General features: G+C 48.1%; 3 protein-coding genes across 7 annotated transcripts in view; 1 reads left to right on the forward strand and 2 right to left on the reverse strand.

The window, feature by feature from the left end:
• LOC132828630 (zinc finger protein 420-like) overlaps positions 1-19735 on the reverse strand; it is a 61238-nt gene that overhangs the window by 17341 nt on the left and 24162 nt on the right. Inside the window, exons 5-8 of the mRNA XM_060845678.1 lie at positions 14789-15275; positions 9668-10084; positions 2113-2392; positions 1851-2002 (exon numbers count right to left, since the gene is read on the reverse strand). Of these exons, the coding sequence (XP_060701661.1) occupies positions 1851-2002; positions 2113-2392; positions 9668-10084; positions 14789-15275 (1336 nt within the window). The remainder of the gene's footprint in view (positions 1-1850; positions 2003-2112; positions 2393-9667; positions 10085-14788; positions 15276-19735) is intronic.
• Positions 1911-6913, forward strand: LOC132828710 (zinc finger protein 502-like). 2 transcript variants are annotated; one of them, XM_060845792.1, is made up of 2 exons: positions 1911-1966; positions 2920-6913. In XM_060845792.1, exon 2 carries the CDS (start codon positions 3295-3297, stop codon positions 4189-4191), a length of 897 nt encoding a protein of 298 aa, XP_060701775.1. In that variant the 5' UTR covers positions 1911-1966; positions 2920-3294; the 3' UTR covers positions 4192-6913. The 2 variants fall into 2 exon arrangements, with proteins under 2 accessions (XP_060701775.1, XP_060701776.1); XM_060845793.1 differs by having other exon boundaries at positions 1931-1966; positions 2800-6913.
• On the reverse strand, positions 14493-19152 carry LOC132828711 (zinc finger protein 239-like). 4 transcript variants are annotated; one of them, XM_060845795.1, is made up of 3 exons: positions 19100-19147; positions 18291-18487; positions 14493-15272 (listed from the first exon to the last, which is right to left on the reverse strand). In XM_060845795.1, the coding sequence occupies exons 2-3, from the start codon at positions 18409-18411 to the stop codon at positions 14623-14625; spliced, it is 771 nt and encodes a 256-aa protein (XP_060701778.1). In that variant the 5' UTR covers positions 18412-18487; positions 19100-19147; the 3' UTR covers positions 14493-14622. The 4 variants fall into 4 exon arrangements, with proteins under 4 accessions (XP_060701778.1, XP_060701779.1, XP_060701777.1 ...); XM_060845796.1 differs by lacking the exon at positions 18291-18487 and having other exon boundaries at positions 14493-15334; positions 19100-19152; XM_060845794.1 differs by lacking the exon at positions 19100-19147 and having other exon boundaries at positions 18291-19088.

Genomic DNA, 19735 nt, shown 5'->3' on the forward strand with positions numbered 1-19735 from the left:
GTGTTCAGGGATACGGTGGGGGGAGGGGGGAGTCTGGGTGGGATGCTCTTCAGAGAGTTAGTGCGGACCTGTTGGGCTGAATGTCCTGTTTCTACACTGTAGGGATTCTATGATTCTCCTAGCCTTTCCAAGTCCTTCTGCAGCCTCTCTTTCCTGCCTCAACACTACGTAATCTGCAAACGTAGCAACAATGCCCTCAATTTTTTATCTCGATTGTTAATGAACAACTTTGAATAGTTGTGGGCCAACATGCATCCCTGCAGAACATCGTTGGGCTACTATCCTGAAAAGGACCCCTTTATCCCTATTTGTTGCCTTCTGCCAGTCAGCCAATCCTCTACTCATGCCAATAACTTGTCTTTATCACTATAGGCTCTTAATTTATTTCAACGCCTGTTTTGTGTAACTTACTCATTACCTCCTCAAAGAATTCTAACAGACTTGTCAGACCTCCCCTTGATGGAGTGGTACTAACTGAGCCCTATTTTACCATGCGCTTAGAAATGCTCATCATTATCAATGGACTATCTAATCTTCCCAGTGACTGAGGTCAGACTAACTGGCTAATGGTTTCCTGCCTCTTTCCCTTCTTACTCAGAGGTGTTACATGAGCCATTTTTCAGTTCCCTGCAACCTTCCAGTCATTGCTGAAGGATTACAACCAATGCCTCCACTTTCTCCTCCTTCAGAACTCTGGGATAGGGTATTGGGGGCGGGTGGAATGTTCTTCGGACGGTCTGTGTGGACTTGATGGACCGAATGGCCTGCTTCCAATCCTGTGATGATTCTATAAACCCTCCAGCACCTCCGCACTTACGTCAATATGCTGAAGAACTACACGGCACATCTTCTTGAATTCTGTACTTATATCTTCCTTCTCCTAAGTAAAGACAGATGTGAGGTGCCAATTTAACACTCTACAGTGTCTTCTGTCTTCACACATACATTGCCCCTTAATGAACATTTGTTCCCAATGATACCAAATCCTGGACCACCAACGATACTGGAGACATCATAGAATCATTGAATCCCTACAGTGTGGAAATGGGCCATTTGGCCCACCAAGTCCACACCAACCCTCTGAAGAGTATCCCACCCAGACATATTCCCCTGCATTTCCCCTGACTATTGCACCTGACCTAAACATCCTGGAACACTAGGGGCAGTTTAGCACAGCTGTGGGAGGAAACCAGAGCCCTTGGAGGAACCCCACACAGACACGGGGAGAACGTGCAAACTCCGCACAGACTGTCGCCCGAGGCTGGAATCGAAGCCGGGTCCCTGGTGATGTGAGGCAGCAGTGCTAAAGCACTGGGCCACCATGTTGCCCTGCTAACCACTGGGCCACCATGTGGCATGGTGTAGGGTTGCAGAGAGGGGCGTTGATGGTGGCAATGTTTGGACTGGGATGGACAAATTTAAAAATCACACAAGCCCTCCACGTGACAGTCCTATGGTTTTATTTGGAAGCGCACTGTGGAGGCCAACAGAAGATGCACTTTCAGCTTTTGGTTAAAAAAATCACACAACACCAGGTTATAGTCCAACAGGTTTATTTGGAAGCACTCGGTTTCAGAGCGCGGCTCCTTCATCATACTCTACAACCACTTGATGAAGGAGCAGCGCTCCAAAAGCTAGTGCTTCCAAATAAACCTGTTGGACTAATAACCTGGTGTTGTGAGATTTTTTTTGAACTTTTGTACACCCCCCAGTTGCAACACCAGGCATCTCCAAATCATTTCAGCTTTTGGGGTGCGTCATCGTCCCTGAAGGTCCCCCTGGGCATGGGGAGGATATGTCTCTCTTTCCCATAGGTGGGCTGCACAGGGTGGACAAGGAGAGGCCCGTACCCATCATGCCCCGCGGTTGTGACATTCCCCCCCTTTGTCCGCGGCGCGTGTGGCGCATGCGCGCCGCCACCGATGACGACGGGGACCGACGTTGCCTTTCGGACGCTCCGCAGCCGGTGAGGGCGTTTGGAGGGTGGGGGCTTGGACCCGGGCTGGGGGACGGAAAAGGGTTCCGTAAATGCCTAGGGAATGCTTTAGTCACGGCCGGGGACTTTCAGGGCAGCCTCCGGGGGCTTGGGGGCTGGGTTCTTTCCCTCGAGACGGTCGGCCTGAGCTCGCGGCCGCCATCTTGGAGCCCGATGAGGGGGGGGGGAAGGAGGAGGAGTCTGGCGCATGCGCAGCCTCCCCCGGTGAGGTCACTATAAGTGGGCGGGGCGCCCTGGGAGGAAGGGGGCGGGGCTTCTTGCAGGCTCCCAGCAGATGCAGGTGGCGCCAGGCTGCAGCGGCTGCTTCTGCAGTCCCTGGGCAAGGAGCCTGCCGCCCCTGGAGTGATCAGCTGAAGGAGCCGCTGGTGCATCCTCAGGGGACATTTCGTCCCCACGCTGCAATGTGGAAAGGGAGGGGGGGGGGCTGGATGATGTGTGAGGAAGATGGAGGATGCACTCCTTGACCTCCTTCAGGTCCAAAGAGCAACCTGTAGCACTTGGGTGGTCAGGACTGACGAGGCTGGGGGGAGGGGGGGTTGGACAGTGACTGAACGGAGGAAATAAGAGCTGGATCAGGCCGATCAGCTCAGCCTCGCCTATCAATAAGACTCCACTATGCTGCAATGACAGAGTGTTGGCCTCCACGCCCTGTCCTTGCCCAGCTTTGTCCTGCCTGGAGAGGGAGTATGCGCAGTTCACGCAGAGCGGTTTGACACTTCTCACATGTCAGTGAGCAGATTGGCGCTGGCAGTAACATTCCGGTTCAGTTAGGAATGTGTTTCTGTTTGTTGCTTCTTTTGTAGTCCTTCAGTTTGAGTGAAAAAAAAACGAGAGGAAAAAAAAATCATTCCATTGGAACAAGTCTTGCCTGTCCTGAATATCTTTCATGACTTGATAGTGATGCTCACAGGTCCTTTTTGCAGGGGATTAGCTGGAAATGGTTTGCAAACAGGAAAACTCAGTGGAAGCATCGGATCAAGATCTTGATTCGTCGGGACCTGAATATCATTGGCCTTTGAAGGTGGGAGAAGAAGTGTTTGTCTGAACTATCCCAAGGAAAAACTTTTCAAATGTCGGTGTGTCTGGGAAAACAATGAGACACAGTCACACAAGTGAGTGTTCCAATGAACTGGCTATGGAAAGAGCTTTAATCAATTGCACAGACTGAGAGAGTGTGTTCCAGTGCACTGACCATGGAACAAAGAGGTATCCCTGTTCACAGCCGAGAGAAACCATACAAGTCCTTTCTGCGTAGATGAATCTTCAACCAGTCATTCAATCTGGAGAGGTACAAGGACATGTGCACCATGGAGAAACCATGGAAGTGTGTGGAATGTGGGAAGCGATTCAGATTCCCATCCAAGCTTGAAGTTCATCGACAGAGTCACACTGGGGAGAGGCCAGTGTACCTCACTGCACATCAAGTGGTTCATGCTGAAACACAAATCTGTAAATGTTCGGATTGTGACAAGAGCTTTGAAAACGCAGGAGGTTTACTAGCTGACCAGCAGTTTCACACTATAAAGAGGCCCTTCTGCTGCACTTACTGTGGAAAGGGATTCACTCAGTCATCCAGGCTGACTGAGCATCTACGAGTTCACACTGGCGAGAGACCGTTCATCTGCTCTGAGTGCGGGAAGGGTTTCACTTGCTTAACTAGCCTCAACTCGCATCAATTTGTTCACTCTGATAACAGGCCATTTCAGTGTTCTTGCTGTGACAAAAGCTTTAAGAGTACAGGTGATCTGCTACAACACCGACGTGTTCACTCCGGCGAGAAGCCCTTCATCTGCTTCAAGTGTGGGAAAGGATTCACCCATTCATCTGACCTACTGAGGCACCAGCCAATTCACACTGGAGAGAGGCCGTTCACCTGCTCCAAGTGCGGGAAGGGATTCAGCCAGTCATCCACTCTGCTGAGACACCAGTTAGTTCACACAGATGAGAGACCTTTTAAATGCTCAGATTGTGAGAAGTGTTATAAAAGTTCCCGGGAACTGATGTCCCATCAACGTGTTCATACTGACGAGAGACCGTTCAGGTGCTCCCATTGTGGGACTGGGTTCAGGCAATCCTCTCAACTTACTAAACACCAGCGAATTCACACTGGGGAGAGACCATTTATCTGCTCCCAGTGTGGGAAGGGATTCACTCAGTCATCTAACCTTTGGAAACATCAGCGAGTTCACAAGTAAATACAATGACTGTATTTCCCTGTTGTAGTTTGTGCATTTGGTGTCAGTTTCCGATGACGTTGATAAAATCCAGCCCAATTACAGTGTTTAGCGTTCTGATTTAAGTTGTATAAATTAACTTTGCATTAAACCCATAATGTGCTGGATCTTCTTAATAGCCCTAATGATTGTCACCTCTTCCTCTGTCTCCTTCATCCTTATCTCTAACAATAGGGGCGGCACGGTGGCTCAGTGGTTAGCACTGCCACCTCACAGCACCAGGGTCCCAGGTTCGATTCCAGCCTCGGGCGGCTGTCTGCGTGGGTTTCCTTCAGGTGGCCCGGTTTCCTCCCACAGTCCAAAGATGTGCATGTTCAAAGATGAATTGGCCATACTAAATTGTCCATAGTGTTAGGTGCATTAGTCAGAGGGAAATGGGTCTGGGTGAGTTACTCTTCGGAGGGTCGGTGTGGACTGGTTGGGCCGAAGGGCCTGTTTTCACACTGTAGGGAATCTTAAAAATGAAGAATTCTTGGAGCTTCTCTTGTCAATGAGATTGAGTCACTCAACTGCTGCTTCCCTCCCGTCCACTGGTGCAAACCACTTTATAGTTCTTCCTTGCCCACAAGACCTGAACTCTCCTCTTTGATGAGTTCCCTCCCACTGCACTTCATGCCCTTTGAGATCGTCGTGTCCACAGGATCGACCTTCTACTCAATAATCTGATTCCTACTAAACTGCTCTCTCAGGGTCCTTCAAATCACCCACTCTGACACAGACAAATCCTTCACCCCAATTCTCTTGTAAACTGTTGGCTCATCTCCAAGTTCTCTTTCCTCTCCAAAGTCCCTACCTTTCTCAGAACTCCACATGTAAATTCAGGTTTCTGTCCCTGCCACTGCAGCAGAACTATTCTTTACAAATTGTACCAGATTGTACCCTCTACCTGTCCTCCCCTCACCACCCTCACCTCATTTTATTTGCAGCTCCCCCTTACACCCACCCTCAGTCCTGAAGAAGGATTACACTCGAATCGTCGACTTCTGTACCTCCTGATGCTGCCTGGCCTGCTGTGTTCCTCCAGCCTCCTGCCGGTCTACTCCACAGCTCCACTGCACAGGGCAAGGAGCTCCAATGACTCGCAACCCTCTGAGAAGAAATTCCTCCTCTTTATTCTGCGACTATACTGTCTGGTCCTAGGTTTTCCCATGAGGAGAAACATCCTCTCGCATTTGCCCAGTAAAGCCACTTAAGAATCTTTTCTAATTCAATGAGATCACCTCTCATTCTTCAAAATTCCAGAGAGTAGAGTCTCAATCTATTATGCCATTGCTCATTAAGACAACCCTTCCATATCGAACATCATCCTAGTGAATGTTCTCTGAACTGACTCCAATAAAACAATTTTTTTTTAAAATTGGGAGATCAAACCTGTTCCATAATACTCCAGATGTGGTCTCAGCAGTATCTTCTACAATTGCAGTAAGACTTCCCTACTCTTATACGCCAACCTCCGTGAAATAAGGGAGGGTTGGCAGCATGGTAGCTCAGTGGTTAGCACTGCTGCCTCACAGCGCCAGAGACCCGGGTTCGAGCAGCCTCGGGGCGACTGTCTGTGTGGAGTTTGCGCATTCTCACTGTGTCTGTGTGGGTTTTCTCTGAGTGCTCTGGTTTCCTCCCACAGTCCACAGCTATGCAGATTAGGGTGAATTGGCTGTGCTAAATTGCCCATAGTGTTCAGGGATGTGTAGGTTAGGTGCATTAGTCAGGGGTATATAGAGGGTAGGGGGGAATGGGTTTGGGCGGGATACTGCTCGGAGGGTCGGTGTGGACCTGTTGCGCTGAAGGGCCTGTTTCCACGCTGTCGGGATTCTATGACTGTATCTCTGACATTCATACCCTCTACCTGTCTTTACCTATCCCCACTTCACGACCCTGCCCCCACTACTCCCTTTATCTGCAGCTCCCCTACACCCACTCCCAGTCCTGAAGAAGGTTTACACTTGAATCATTGACTTGAGCTGACTATCTGCTCTTTATCAGCTATGTGCTCACTTTCTGTGCCTCATGCACAAGTATCCCCAACCCCCTTGGTGTTGCGGTTTAAATTATACTCTGTTCTTTTGTTCAACCTTCCAAAATTAACACCTTCTATTTTCCCACACAATGCACCATTTGTCAACCTTTTGCCTACTGAATCTGAAATGAAATCAGGTGTGGCATGAGGTAACTGAAGAATGCCAGTATGTCAGAGAGATTGTGGCAACTTTGGATGGCTTTAAACAGTTCTCTGTTACAGACATGAAGGACATGATTTAGAAGTCTGGTCAATACCGGTGTCTAAGAGTGAGGATTCCCGATGAAGGGATTATACTCGAAACGTCGATTCTCCTACTCCTTAGACGCTGCCTGATTGGCTGTGCTTTTCCAGCACCACACTCTTCAACTTTGACCTCCAGCATCTGCAGTACTCACTTTCTCCCAATACTGGTGCCTGTAGAATGCAGTAAGTAATATCTTGCGTGCGCAATGTTCTAGAGTCATGTATTGAAGGACGTTTGCAATTTATATAACGTGAGCTACAAAGTATTGTTTGAAATATCAATTGTATTTGATTAGACACATTTTGAAAAAGATCGATCTAGATCTGCCTCGCTGATAGACATAATATGGGACACTAACAGTTTTTAAATGTTGAGAAATTAGGTTTATACCATATTAAATAAAAATAAATGTATGTTTACCTGTAAAGTTTATTATTATTTGTTAAGAATAATGCTCAGAACTTTATCCACCCATGCTCACCCAGCTCCTGGGACTCTGCCTATTATTTTCTACTTGGTTGCCAGAGCTTCATTTGGATAGACAAATATAATCCCTGTGTGTTCAAAATTACTAATCTGTCTTGAGCAAAATACACATTACGTAAGTTTTAGTCTTCACCTGTCTCCTGTCAGTTGCAAAACTCTTACATGTGCCATGATTATCTCTTCCATGACAAACAGAAACTTTGCAAAGATTTAGGGCAAATCCTTCAAACTGGGTGCTCCAGTTTCCTTCCACAGTCCAAAGGTTTGTAGGTTAGGTGGACTGGCTGTGCTAACTTGCCCATGTTGTTCAGGGATGTGCAGGCTGGGTGGATTATCCATGGTAAATGAGGGGTTACAGGGAAAGGGTGGGGGTAGGTGTGCATGGGGTGCTTTTCAGATCGTCGGTGCAGACGTGATGGACCGAATGGCCTGTCTGTTCTGTAGGGATCCTATGACTTAATTATTATCTCTGGAAACTATTTGTATTTCCTTTGTTAAATGCCTTTCCACCTATATATTTTGTTGTCTGCAATTTTGACATTTGCTTCCTTCCTCCAAGTTATTAGCTTATATTGTGAACAGCTTATATTGGGCGGCACGGTGGTTAGCACTACTGCCTCACAGCGCCAGAGACCCGGGTTCAATTCCTGCCTTCAGGCGACTGACTGTGTGGAGTTTGTACATTCTCCCCTGTGTCTGCGTGGGTTTTCTCTGGATGCTCTGGTTTCCTCCCACAGTTCAAAGATGTGCAGGTTAGGTGAATTGGCCATGCTAAATTGCCTGTAGTATTAGGGGCAGGGGTAAATGTAGGGGTATGGGTGGGTTGTACTTCGGCGGGTCGGTGTGGACTTGTTGGGCCGAAGGACCTGTTTCCACACTAAGTAATCTAATCTAATGTAACCTGAAGGAAAACAGCTGAAGGCACTGATGGAATTGAACCCGGATCTCAGGCGCTGTGAGGCAGCAGTGCTAACCACTGTGCCACCGTGCCGCCCACGCTCCATGTAAACCAGTAAAATGGTGAGCTAACCCTTCTGCTGTAAAAATGAACAAGAGCTGGAAGTTGCTATATTTAAAACATTTTGCATGTTCTTTAAAAAGTACACATAGTATTTAGCGAAACTCCCACGTGCACACTTTTATGAATTCCAATTTTTAGGCCAGACCTTCCTGTCACATCTACCTGTTGCATATTGTGGGGTTTACTCAGAGGTAGAGAGAGGCTGCTCAGATCCTGGTCTCACTGCTTAGATGCTTTTAGTCTGCACTCAGTTTTTCAACCTCTGACGGTTCAGATAAAGATTATTTTGTACCTGTGCATGGGCAGAATCAATAAGCGAAGGTCAATGTTACATGTCCGGTACTATTGCGGACTCGCATCACATCATTGCTCCCCGGAGAAAGTGAAGATTGCAGATGCTGGAGATCAGTCAAGAAGTGTGGTGCTGGAAAAGCACAGCTGGTCAGGCAGCATCCGAGGAGCAGGAGAGTCGATCTTTTGAGCATATCAGCGTTGAGCAAAATACGAAGAGCTTAAAACGTCGATTCTCCTGCTCCTCGGATGCTGCCTGGCCTGCTGTGCTTTTCTAGCACCACACTTTTTGAATCATCATTGCTCCCAGCCTGGTGGAGAAAGTTTTTTTTTTAAAAATTAGATTAGATTCCCTATAGGGTGGAAACAGGTCCTTTGGCCCAACAAGTCCACACCCACCGTCCGAAGAGTAGCCCACCCAGACCCATTCCCCTACTCTATATTTACCCCTGACTAATAAAATCTAACATGTGGGCGGCACGGTGGCACAGTGGTTAGCACTGCTGCCCCACAGCGCCTGAGACCCGGGTTCAATTCCAGCCTCAGGCGACTGACTGTGTGGAGTTTGCACGTTCTCCCCGTGTCTGCGTGGGTTTCCTCCGGGTGCTCCGGTTTCCTCCCACAGTCCAAAGATGTGTGGGTGAGGTGAATTGGCCATGCTAAATTGCCCGTAGTGTTAGGTAAGGGGTATATGTAGGGGTATGAGTGGGTTGCAGGTCAGTGTGGACTTGTTGGGCCGAAGGGCCTGTTTCCATACTGTAAGTAATCTAATCTAATTCACACCTGCACATCTCTGGACGGTGGGAGGAAACCGGAGAATGTGCAAACTCCACACAGACAGTGGCCCGAGGCAGGGATCGAACCTGGGGCCCTGGTGCTGAGGTCACCTGCATGGTTGTGGTCCTGACCTACACAGTCCCATTTCAGAGCTCCATGGAGACAGCCAGTAACTCCGTGACGGTCAGTGTTCGGAACGTCCTGCAGGCTCTGACCCTCTGAACTCCCTGCCCTCCTCTAATTCTGGCCTTTTTCTATCCACTAACCCATGTGTCACGTTTTCATTGACGTACTGTAAATGCAAGGTCTTACTTGCCTTACATTGGGAGAATCGGGAACATCAGACAAACATTTTAAATTCTCAGACTGTTCATTGAGACCCGCCGGAACTTGGGTCCCGTGTCTCGGAAGTCTGAACCATGCAAGGGAGCGGATGCGATGCACTTTGTTCCCGATCCCAGCATCAATGCTCACCCCTGGATGTGATCAGCAGCAAAAAAAAACCAGAACCCCGCGCATTTTCCTACATACAATGGGAATCGTTGATTGATGGTGGCAGTGGACCAATCGCAGGGGGGGATAGGGGTGGGACTGGGACCGGTCCTCCAGCGCACACAATGGGGAGTAGTGATTGACGGCAGCTTCAGGCCAATAGCAGCTGGACGGGCGGGGCTGGGCTGTGAAACACCCACAACGGGGAGCGATGATTGACGGCAGCACTGGGCCAGTCACAGGGGATGGGGCGGGGTTGGCGCTGGTCCTCCGAGCGGCAAACAAAGGGGGAGCGGTGATTGACGGCAGCTTCGGACGATGAGCAGGGGAAATGGGCGCGGTCGCGACCGCCCCGCCAATGACGGACAATGAGGCACGCTGATTGACGGCCGCTCTGAACCAATTGCGAGGGTAATGGCTGCGGAGGGGCTGGTCCTCCAACCAATCAGTGAATCGGGGGGTTGGGACCGTTTGTGTGGCACGTGAATAAACTTCCGGGCCACATTCCAACGCAGATGCAGTGCTGGCAGTAAAGGAGAAGGGAAGTAAGTGGAAATGGCAGAGATGGAACTACTGTGGGCTGGGAGCTTTCATCAATACTTGATGTTGGCCACCAGCCTGAATTAGAAACTCCCGGTTCCGCATTGGTACCAATGAGGAAAACGGCGCCGGGCCTGGCTTCTGCCCCCATCATGTTGGGGCAGTGTTCTGCGGTACGTGTGCGCGGTCGCCATCTTTATAGGGGGCAGGGCGCGTACATCAGATACACGCGCGTAAACTCAAATTTGGTCTGCTCCAAATTTCCAGCCTGGACTCTTAGTCAGGGATTTTATTGCAAGCAGTTTTAAACGTGATATTAAATAGGAAGGTTGTGCAGAAGAACAAAAATCTCAAAGAGATCTAAGAGTGGATTGATGAGGATTTGACTTCCATCCGCCAATGAATGGGGTCAGTCTGTTCCCTCTGTGGGAAACGATTTTGGAAATACTTAAGGCAAGACAGTGGATGGGTTGTAAAACAAGGACGTGAACTTGTGATTTGCTCAGCTGGGGTTAGCTTCCTTGCAGCAGAGTAAGGATGTGATTGAGATGTATAAAATTAAGAGCATTGTTAGGCTAGAATAAGCTTTCACTCTTGGTGGAGGGACCAATGACCTAGTGCACTGATTAAAGGTAAAGGCAGATGGTTTAGAGAGGTTTTAAAGCAAACTGTGGTGGGAATCTTGAACTTGCTATATTTGCAATGCCAAGGTATTACAAGGTGATGGCTCAAATGCTAGAAAACAAAATTAGAATAGTTAGTGGTTGTTTTGACTGGTGCAGAATTGATGGGCTGAAGGGACTTTTTCTATGCTGTAGACCTCTCTGACTCTATGAACCGGGTCAGAAGTCTCACCAATACCAGGCTATTGCCAGCAGGTTTATTTGAAATCATAAGCGCTATTGATTTGTCAGGTGAAAGCAGAGCTATAAAGCAGAGCTTATGTACATCAGGGAACAAAGTGGTGATAGCAAAAGGAATATGACATGAACAAGGACATGGGCAGCTGGGTTTTGGATCATCCAAAAACCTGGACGTTGATTGAGGCCAGAGCAGAAGGTTTCCGAATTGTCCTGTCCATGTGTATAGGGTATAAGCAGGCAGAGAAAAAATTAAGTTCTGAGTTTTGTGGAAAAAGAGGTTCAGCTGAGTATGACTCAGATCACAGCTGCAAATGTGTTGCTGGTCAAAGCACAGCAGGTTAGGCAGCATCTCAGGAATAGAGAATTCGACGTTTCGAGCATAAGCCCTTCATCAGGAATGCTGAAGATTTTTTACTATGACTCAGATCAGATAAGCACTTAGAGTTAACAATGCTGCAGGCAAGGGTAATGGGTTCACAAGGTGGAAAAGCATTCATTATGTAGAGCCATTTGACAAGATGATGTAGCATTCAGTATGTAATGTCAGTTAACAAGGTGAAAGTATTCATTACGTGAAGTCAATTATTCATTGTGGAACAGCAGGTGGCTTAATCTTTACTATTAACACTCGTTGATTGTAATGGCCACCCAATCAATATGTATCTTGCCTTATCTGGATGCTCCTCCCTGTAAAAAGACTAAAACGTTCATTGAGAAACTGCTGTTCCAGTGAAGACTTTGAACTCATGGCTCTGTGCGCATGGGCGATCATTCTCTCTCCCTCCAGTGCCTGGAATAAAGATGAAGGAGGTAAACTTACTCTGTCTCTGAGCGTTTTGCTTTGAGGAGGGGGGATGGGGGGTGGTGAGCAGGATGACATATGTAATCATGACTTAAAGTATTTGAAATGTCTCATACTACATGGCATGCATTTAAGGTGAGGGGGGAAACATTCAAAGGAAATGTGAGGGGCGTGCTTTTTTTTAAATGCACAAAGTGGTAAGAGTATGGAACACGCTACCATGAGTGGGGGCAGAAACGATCGGGGTTTAGATTAGATTCCCTACAGTGTGGAAAAGGGCCCTTCGGCCCAACCAGTCCACACTGACCCTCTAAAGAGTAACCCACCCAGACCCATTTCCTCTGACTAATGCACCTAGCACTATGGGCAATTTAGGATGGCCAATTCACCCTAACCTGCACATCTTTGGATTGTGGGAGGAAACCGGAGCACCCAGAGGAAACCCACGCAGACACGGGGAGAACGTGCAAACTCCACACAGGCAGTCGCCAGAGACTGGAATCAAACCTGGGACCCTGGTGCTGCGAGGCAGCAGTGCTAACCACTGAGCCACCATGCCACCCATAAAGGCCATTCTGCTTACTGAGTCTGCACCAGCCCACCAAACACCCTCTGGACTATGCACTCCCATCCTATCCCCGTAACCCGACATTTGCCTTGCCTAATCCACCGAACCTGCACATCTTTAGACACAGACGGTCACCCAAGGCTGAAATTGAACCTGGGCCCCAGGTGCTACGAGTCATACGGCACAAAACCAGACCCTTCGGTCCAACCAGTCCATGCTGACCGTAATCCCAAAGTGAACTAGTCCCACCTGCCTGCGCTTGGCCCATGTTCCTCCTAATCTTTCCTATCCGTGTCGTTATCTAAATGTCTTGTCAATGTCGTAACTGTACCCACATCCACAACTTCCTCTGGAAGTTCACCCCACATACAAACTACTCTGTAAAAAAAAAAAACACCCATCATGTCTTTCTAAATGTTTCTCCTCTCACCTTAAAAATACACCCCCCAGTCTTCAAATCCCCCACCTAGGGAAAGAAAAACACCTACCAAAGGTGTAGGTGTAGGAGACCGGAACTGAACCCAGGTCCCTGATGCCGTGAGGTAGAGGTAAACATTGAGCCATTTGAAATGCCTCTTGTCGATGTGCACACGGCTCATTGGAGCCTGTGAATCCTCGGCCACATTCAGAGCAGTTGAATGGCCGGTCTCCAGTGTGAACGCACTGATGTCTTTCCAGTTCAGATGGGTAATTGAATTCCTTAGCACAATCTCCACATTTCCACTCTATTCCGACTGCATTTATGCAGTGACAAGCCAGGTGATCAGCCGAAGCCTCATCCGCACACGTGCACTGTATCCATTCACTCTGTATGCTGCTAATTTCGACCACGTTCACAATCTGATGATAATTGATCTCCACGTGATATTGGTTTCAGCTTGCAGAGTGCAATCCTTCCTTTCAAATATACACAAAGTATCACAGAGGGGTCAAGCTGAATGAATCTGAATCTGGCAAGTTGTTAGTGCTAGCACTAGGAACAGGTAACCATAAAAGCTGCCTGATTGGTTCAGAAATCTGAGTGGTCTGCTACTGTCCTTCAGGGAAGGGAACCGCCTACCCAGTCTGGGCTTAAATAAGAAGCTAGGCAGCCTGGGAAGAAGCATAGAAAGCAAAACAGAGTGGGACTTAAGAACAGTGGTAAGGCCTGAGATGAATGGCAATGATTTAATGCATTGACAATTCACCCAGAACGTTGACAGAATTTTCCTAACTCGCAACCACCTGGAAGGACAGGGTCACAAATGTCCGGAAACACCAATCGGCTACAGGTGGCCCGACATGACAAATACTGCCCCGACTTGACTGACACTGAGAAATGGATGAGCAGAAACTCCCTTATTAAATATTGGGATAGTTAAGTAATTGTCTTCGGAGCCTAACATAAACTGCAGTCCCTTGCCATTGACCCCATGCCCATCATGCATAACTGTGGCCAAATATGTCACCCCAGGGTGCACTACATCATCACCGCCTATTTCCACTTCCGTAAGTATCAGAGTAAATTCTGAAAATGCAAGATAGGAAATGCCTGTGAAGGAAAATGAAGGCAGTAATTAGTACAGCACAGGAATGGGCCCTTTGACCCACAATGTTTTGCCAAACCTGACGTCAAATTTAACTAATCCCTTCTGTCTGCCCTTAGTCCATCCCTTGCATATTCATATGCTCATCTAAAGTTCCCATAACATGGGTGGCATGGTGGCATGTATTAGTCAGAGGGAAATGGGTCTGTGTGGGTTACTCTTCGGAGGGTCGGTGTGGTTGGGCCGAAGGGCCTGTTTCCACACTGTGTGTAGGGGAAGGGAATCTAATCTAATCTATGCACACTTGAGGGATTCTAAATAGCGAAGCACTTTGGAGACGTTGGCAGTTGGAGAGCAGTTTCGAGCATGAGGGTGGTGTTGGAGGATTTGTTTATCAAAGTGGGATTAAGGATGACCGATTTTAAAGGGGCCAGAGAGCGGATCATTAACACACCAGAGCATGTGGGGATTCTGTATGATTAGCCGTTTAATAGGATCAATGGAGGCAGACAAACTGACAGCTGAGAATGGGGTCAGAGCAGGTGCGAGGTTGGAGGAGACAGTGCAGAGAGACGGCCCTTTCAAAAGGAACTCACCGTGTGGCGCAGATCATCAAGACTTGACACATTAGATGGGTCACACGAAGCTGACTTTTATTTGAATTTATCCAGGATATTGACATATATAACTAAACTATGGTCTATTTACACGAGCAAAGAACATGGTTGTACCTTGGACTTGATTCGCAGCAAAATCCGTCCGTCACATTTTCTTGTGAACTTGCTGGTGTCTTAGCAGGTGGGCTGACTGAGTAAATCCCTTGCCACACTCGGGGCAGCTGAATGCTCGAACCCCACTGTGAATCCGTTGGTGTGTCTGCAGGTTACACAACTGAGTGTATCCCTTCCCACACTCCGAGCAGGTGAACGGTCTCTCCCCAGTGTGAAGCCGTTGGTGTATGGTCAGGTTGTACGACTTCTTGAATCCTGTCCCGCAGTGGGGGCATCTGAACGGCCTCTCATCGGTGTGAGCACGTTGATGGGACATGAGGTCCCAGGACCTTTTGAAGCACTTCCCGCAGTCTGGACACCCGAAAGGTCTCTCGTCGGTGTGAACCTGCTGGTGCTGCAGTAGGTTGGACAACTGGTTGAATCCCTTCCAACATTCAGAACAGGTGAACGGCCTTTCCCCAGTGTGACTGCGCCGATGTCGTTCCAGGTCCGAGGGTGAGGTGAATGCCTTTCCACAGTCCCCACACTTCCACGGTTTCTCCCCAGTGTGACTGAGCTTGTGTCTCGACAGGCCAGAGGAATGGCTAAAGACTCGTCCACACGCAGAACACGTGTACGGTTTCTCTCTGCATCGAACGGTGCTCTTTGCTTCCATGTTCTGAATCCAAAGACATTCCGGTCCTGCTGTGACATGGGATTTCACATGTCAGGTTTCTGACTGCAAATCCTCCCTTTCAAACACCCTAGTCAATTGAGTTAAAACAGAAAAAATAGGAGTGAGAGAGAAACTTGTAGAAATGAATTGAGAGGATCTGGTCATTTGTGAAACGATGAATACAAAAACGATTATGAAAGCTGCGAGATTGCTGAGCCAGTTGAGATTCCATGACAATGTCTTTCCAGTCCAAAGATGTGCATGTTAGGTGGAGTAGCCATGGCAAATGCAGGGTTACATGGTGGGATGGTCTTCGGAGGGTTGGTGTACACTTGGTGGGGCAAATGGCCTGCTTCCATGCTGTAGATTCTATGATTTGGGGAAAGGAACTATCTTCCTTATCTGGACCTACAGAAGACTCAGGCCTCAATGAAAAGCAAGAAAGTGTGTGTGTGTGTGTGTGTGTGTGTGTGTGTGTGCAGTCAAAGAGGAGTGTCCGCAATGGAATGTCTCCACTTCTGTAATATCAGCAAAACTGCATTAGTCTCAGCCAAATTTGGTTTTGCAACTCTAATCCTTTCAGCTGTTAACTCTACTTGACAGTGCTGACACGTTTTCCTGGCTGGCCTATCATATTCCACATCTATAATCTTCAGATCATTCAGAACTGTCTCTTTTCTCAAGGCATGACCCTTCCACAGTCACCACTCTGCCCAGCGACCTCCAAAGATTCCACGTTCAGGAGCACCTCAAATTGTAAATTCACCTCCTTATTTCCCAAGACCAATGCAGTTTTTCTCGGTCTGCGTCCAAGTATTGAAAATCTTGTCCTACAGACAGAACAGACCTTAACCTTTCCATGCTTAAAGGCTGGTGTATTCAGCTTTTGATTGATTAATTGAGTGACTGTCAGGTATTTATATTATGAGAAAGTGAGGACTGCAGATGCTGGAGGTCAGAGTCGAGAGTGTGTTGCTGAGAAAGCACAGCAAGTCAGGCAGCATCAGAGGAGCAGGAGAATAGATGTTTCAGGCATAAGCCCTTCATCAGGAATGAGAGATAAATGGGAGGAGGGGCTAATGTGTTCGGGGGGGGAGGTGGCTGAGAAAGCGAGAGGTTGATGAAGGAGAAGGTGATAGGTCAGAGGGGGAGTGATGATAACGGGACTGGGATAATGTGAGGGGAGAAGAGATGAGGAAGCTGTTGAAATTCATTTATCCTGTGTGATTTCAAGGTCCCAAGGCAGAATATGAGGCATTACATAGAACATAGAACATAGAAGGATACAGCGTAGTACAGGCCCTTCGGCCCTCGATGTTGCGCCGACCGAATCCTACCTAACCTATACTAGCCCAATAACTTCCAAATGCCTATCCAATGCCCGCTTAAATGACCATAAAGAAGGAGAGTTCACCACTGATACGGGCAGGGCATTCCATGAACTCACAACCCGCTGTGTGAAGAATCTACCCCTAACATCTGTCCTATACCTACCACCTCTTAATTTAAAGCTATGTCCCCTAGTAACACCTGACTCCATTAGCGGTAAAAGGTTCTTAGTATCTACCCTATCTAAACCCCTAATCATCTTATACACTTCTATCAGATCTCCCCTAAACCTTCTCTTCTCCAATGAGAACAGCCCCAAGTGCCTCAGCCTTTCCTCATAAGATTTTCCTACCATTCCAGGCAACATCCTGGTAAACCTCCTCTGCACTCGTTCTAAAGCTTCCACATCCTTCCTATAGTATGGCGACCAAAACTGCACACAATACTCCAGATGAGGCCTCACCAGAGTCTTATACAACTGCAACATGACCTCAGGACTCCGGAACTCAATTCCTCTGCCAATAAAGCCCAGTACACCATATGCCTTCCTCACAGCACTATTTACCTGGGTGGCAACTTTCAGAGATCTGTGTACATGGACACCAAGATCCCTCTGCTCATCCACACTACCAAGTAGCCTACCATTAGCCCAGTAATCCATCATCTTGTTATTCCTACCAAAGTGAACGACTTCGCACTTAGCTACATTGAATTCCATTTGCCACATTTCCGCCCAGCTCTGCAACTTATCTATATCCCGCTGTAACCTACCACTTCCTTCCTCACTATCCACAACTCCACCGACTTTTGTGTCATCCGCAAACTTGCTTACCCAGCTTTCAAGTCCTTCCTCTAGATCATTTATAAAGATAACAAAAAGCAATGGTCCCAAAACAGATCCTTGTGGTACACCGCTAGTAACTGCGCTCCAAGATGAACATAATCCATCAACTACTACCCTCTGTCTCCTTCCAGCCAGCCAATTCCTAATCCAAACCTCTAATGTATCCTCAATGCCATACCTCCGTAGTTTTAGCATTAGCCTACCATGGGGAACCTTATCGAACGCCTTACTAAAATCCATATACACAACATCTACTGCTTTACCCTCGTCCACTTCCTTAGTCACCTTCTCAAAGAACTCAATAAGGTTTGTGAGGCACGACCTGCCCTTCACAAAACCATGCTGGCTATCCCTGATCACGTTATTCCTACCCAGATGTTCATAAATCTTATCCCTTACCATTCTCTCTAAGACTTTGCCCACCACTGAAGTCAGACTCACTGGCCTATAGTTACTAGGGCTATCCCTACTCCCTTTCTTGAACAATGGGACCACATTCGCTATCCTCCAGTCCTCTGGTACTATTCCCGTTGACAATGACGACATAAAAATCCAGGCCAATGGCTCTGCTATCTCCTCCCTAGCTTCCCATAGGATCCTGGGGTAAATGCCATCAGGCCCAGGAGACTTATCTATATTCATCCTTTCCAATATTCCCAAAACCTCTTCCCTGCATATTTCCAGGGCATCCATTCTAATTATTTGTGATTCCATATTCACATCAGCAACAGTGTCCTGTTCCTGAGTGAATACTGATGAAAAGTACTGATTTAATGTCTCTCCAATCTCCTCCGCCTCCACACACAACTTCCCACTACTATCCTTGACTGGACCGATACCTACCCTAGTCATCCTTTTATTCTTGACATACCTATAGAAAGCCTTTGGGTTTCTTCTGTCCAGGGGTCAGGTGATAACAGTTTGACAGTGGAGGAGGCCCAGGATCTGCATGTCCTTGATGAAGTGGGAGAGGAGCTAATCTGTTCAGCCATGGAGCGGTGGGGTTGGTGGGTGCGGGTGTCCCAGAGATATTCTCTCAAACGATCTGCAAGAAGGCGTCATGTCTCCCTGAAGTTGAGGAGACCACATTGGGTGCAATGGATGCAGTAGATGACAGTGATAGAGGTACAGCCCCCCTCCCATTTATCTCTCATTTCTGATGAAGGGCTTATGCCTGAAACGTCGATTCTCCTGCTCCTTGGATACTCCCCTGCCCTGCTGTGTTTTCCCAGATATTTCCATTATGTTTGTCTTTGAGTTTAGCACCTGCAAATACTCCTAATTTAGTATCCTGCAAAGGAATTAGCAAAACAATCCTTCACTGTCGGTTCCTGATAGAAATCTAGAAGTAATAAACATTTCTCTTGGTATGAGTTGTTCAGTTTAAATCCTCCCTACTACAGTAATGGAATGCCACACAGCACCTTGCCCCCTATAAAGATGGCGTCCACGCATGCGTGTCGGGACATACTGCCACGCAGAAAGATGTCGGCGCCAACTCGGGGCCCTACGACCATTTGAGGCCCACGGCCATTTCCCCATTTGCCAGGAAGACAAGATCGGGAGATCCTAATCGGGCCTGGCAGCCGACATCGGGTTTTTATGAAACTTCCCAGTACACATTGACGCCATTTGTCTTCCCCACCCCCACGCCACCTGCCACTGTTTGTGTTCCTTTACCGTCTCCGCAACCTCGCGCACTGGGCCATCACTTCACTCAGGGCGACACTGCGTCTGCGCAGATCGTCACCGTCCGTCGGGATGGGTCACGTGGGCGGTGGCTTGGCCCGCCCCTCATTCACTCCGATTGGTTCGAGCCGCTCGGCTCCGCCCACTCCCTCGATTGACCCGCAGCGTCCGCCAATCAGCCATTGTCTCATTGTGACGCGAGAGGCAGGTTCCGCCTCCTCTGAGGGTGTGATAGAGGAAGGGTCCAGAAGGTGAGGGAGTCCACAGGAGATGACAGAGAGTGATAATAACCACTTGAGGCAATCTGGTGAGGATTGGTAGATGGGGTTCAATGTAGATAAACGTGAGGTGCTGCAATTTTGGAAAGGCATATCAGGGCAGGGCTCATACACTTAACGGTAAGGAACTGGGGAGTGTTGCAGAACAAAGATACCTTGGAGTGCAAGTTCATACTTCATTGCAAGTGGCGTTGCAGGCAGGTAGGATAGTGAAGAAAGCACTTGGCATGTTTCCTTTATCTGGCAGGATGTGGGGATTGAACTGGGGTGGATAAAGTTTTTAAAACTCTCAACCACCATGTTATAGTCCCAGCAGGTGTATTTGGAAGTACAAGCCTTCAGAACAGTG

This window comes from Hemiscyllium ocellatum, chromosome 27 (assembly GCF_020745735.1).
Source record: "Hemiscyllium ocellatum isolate sHemOce1 chromosome 27, sHemOce1.pat.X.cur, whole genome shotgun sequence".
Classification (NCBI taxonomy): Eukaryota; Metazoa; Chordata; class Chondrichthyes; order Orectolobiformes; family Hemiscylliidae; genus Hemiscyllium; species Hemiscyllium ocellatum.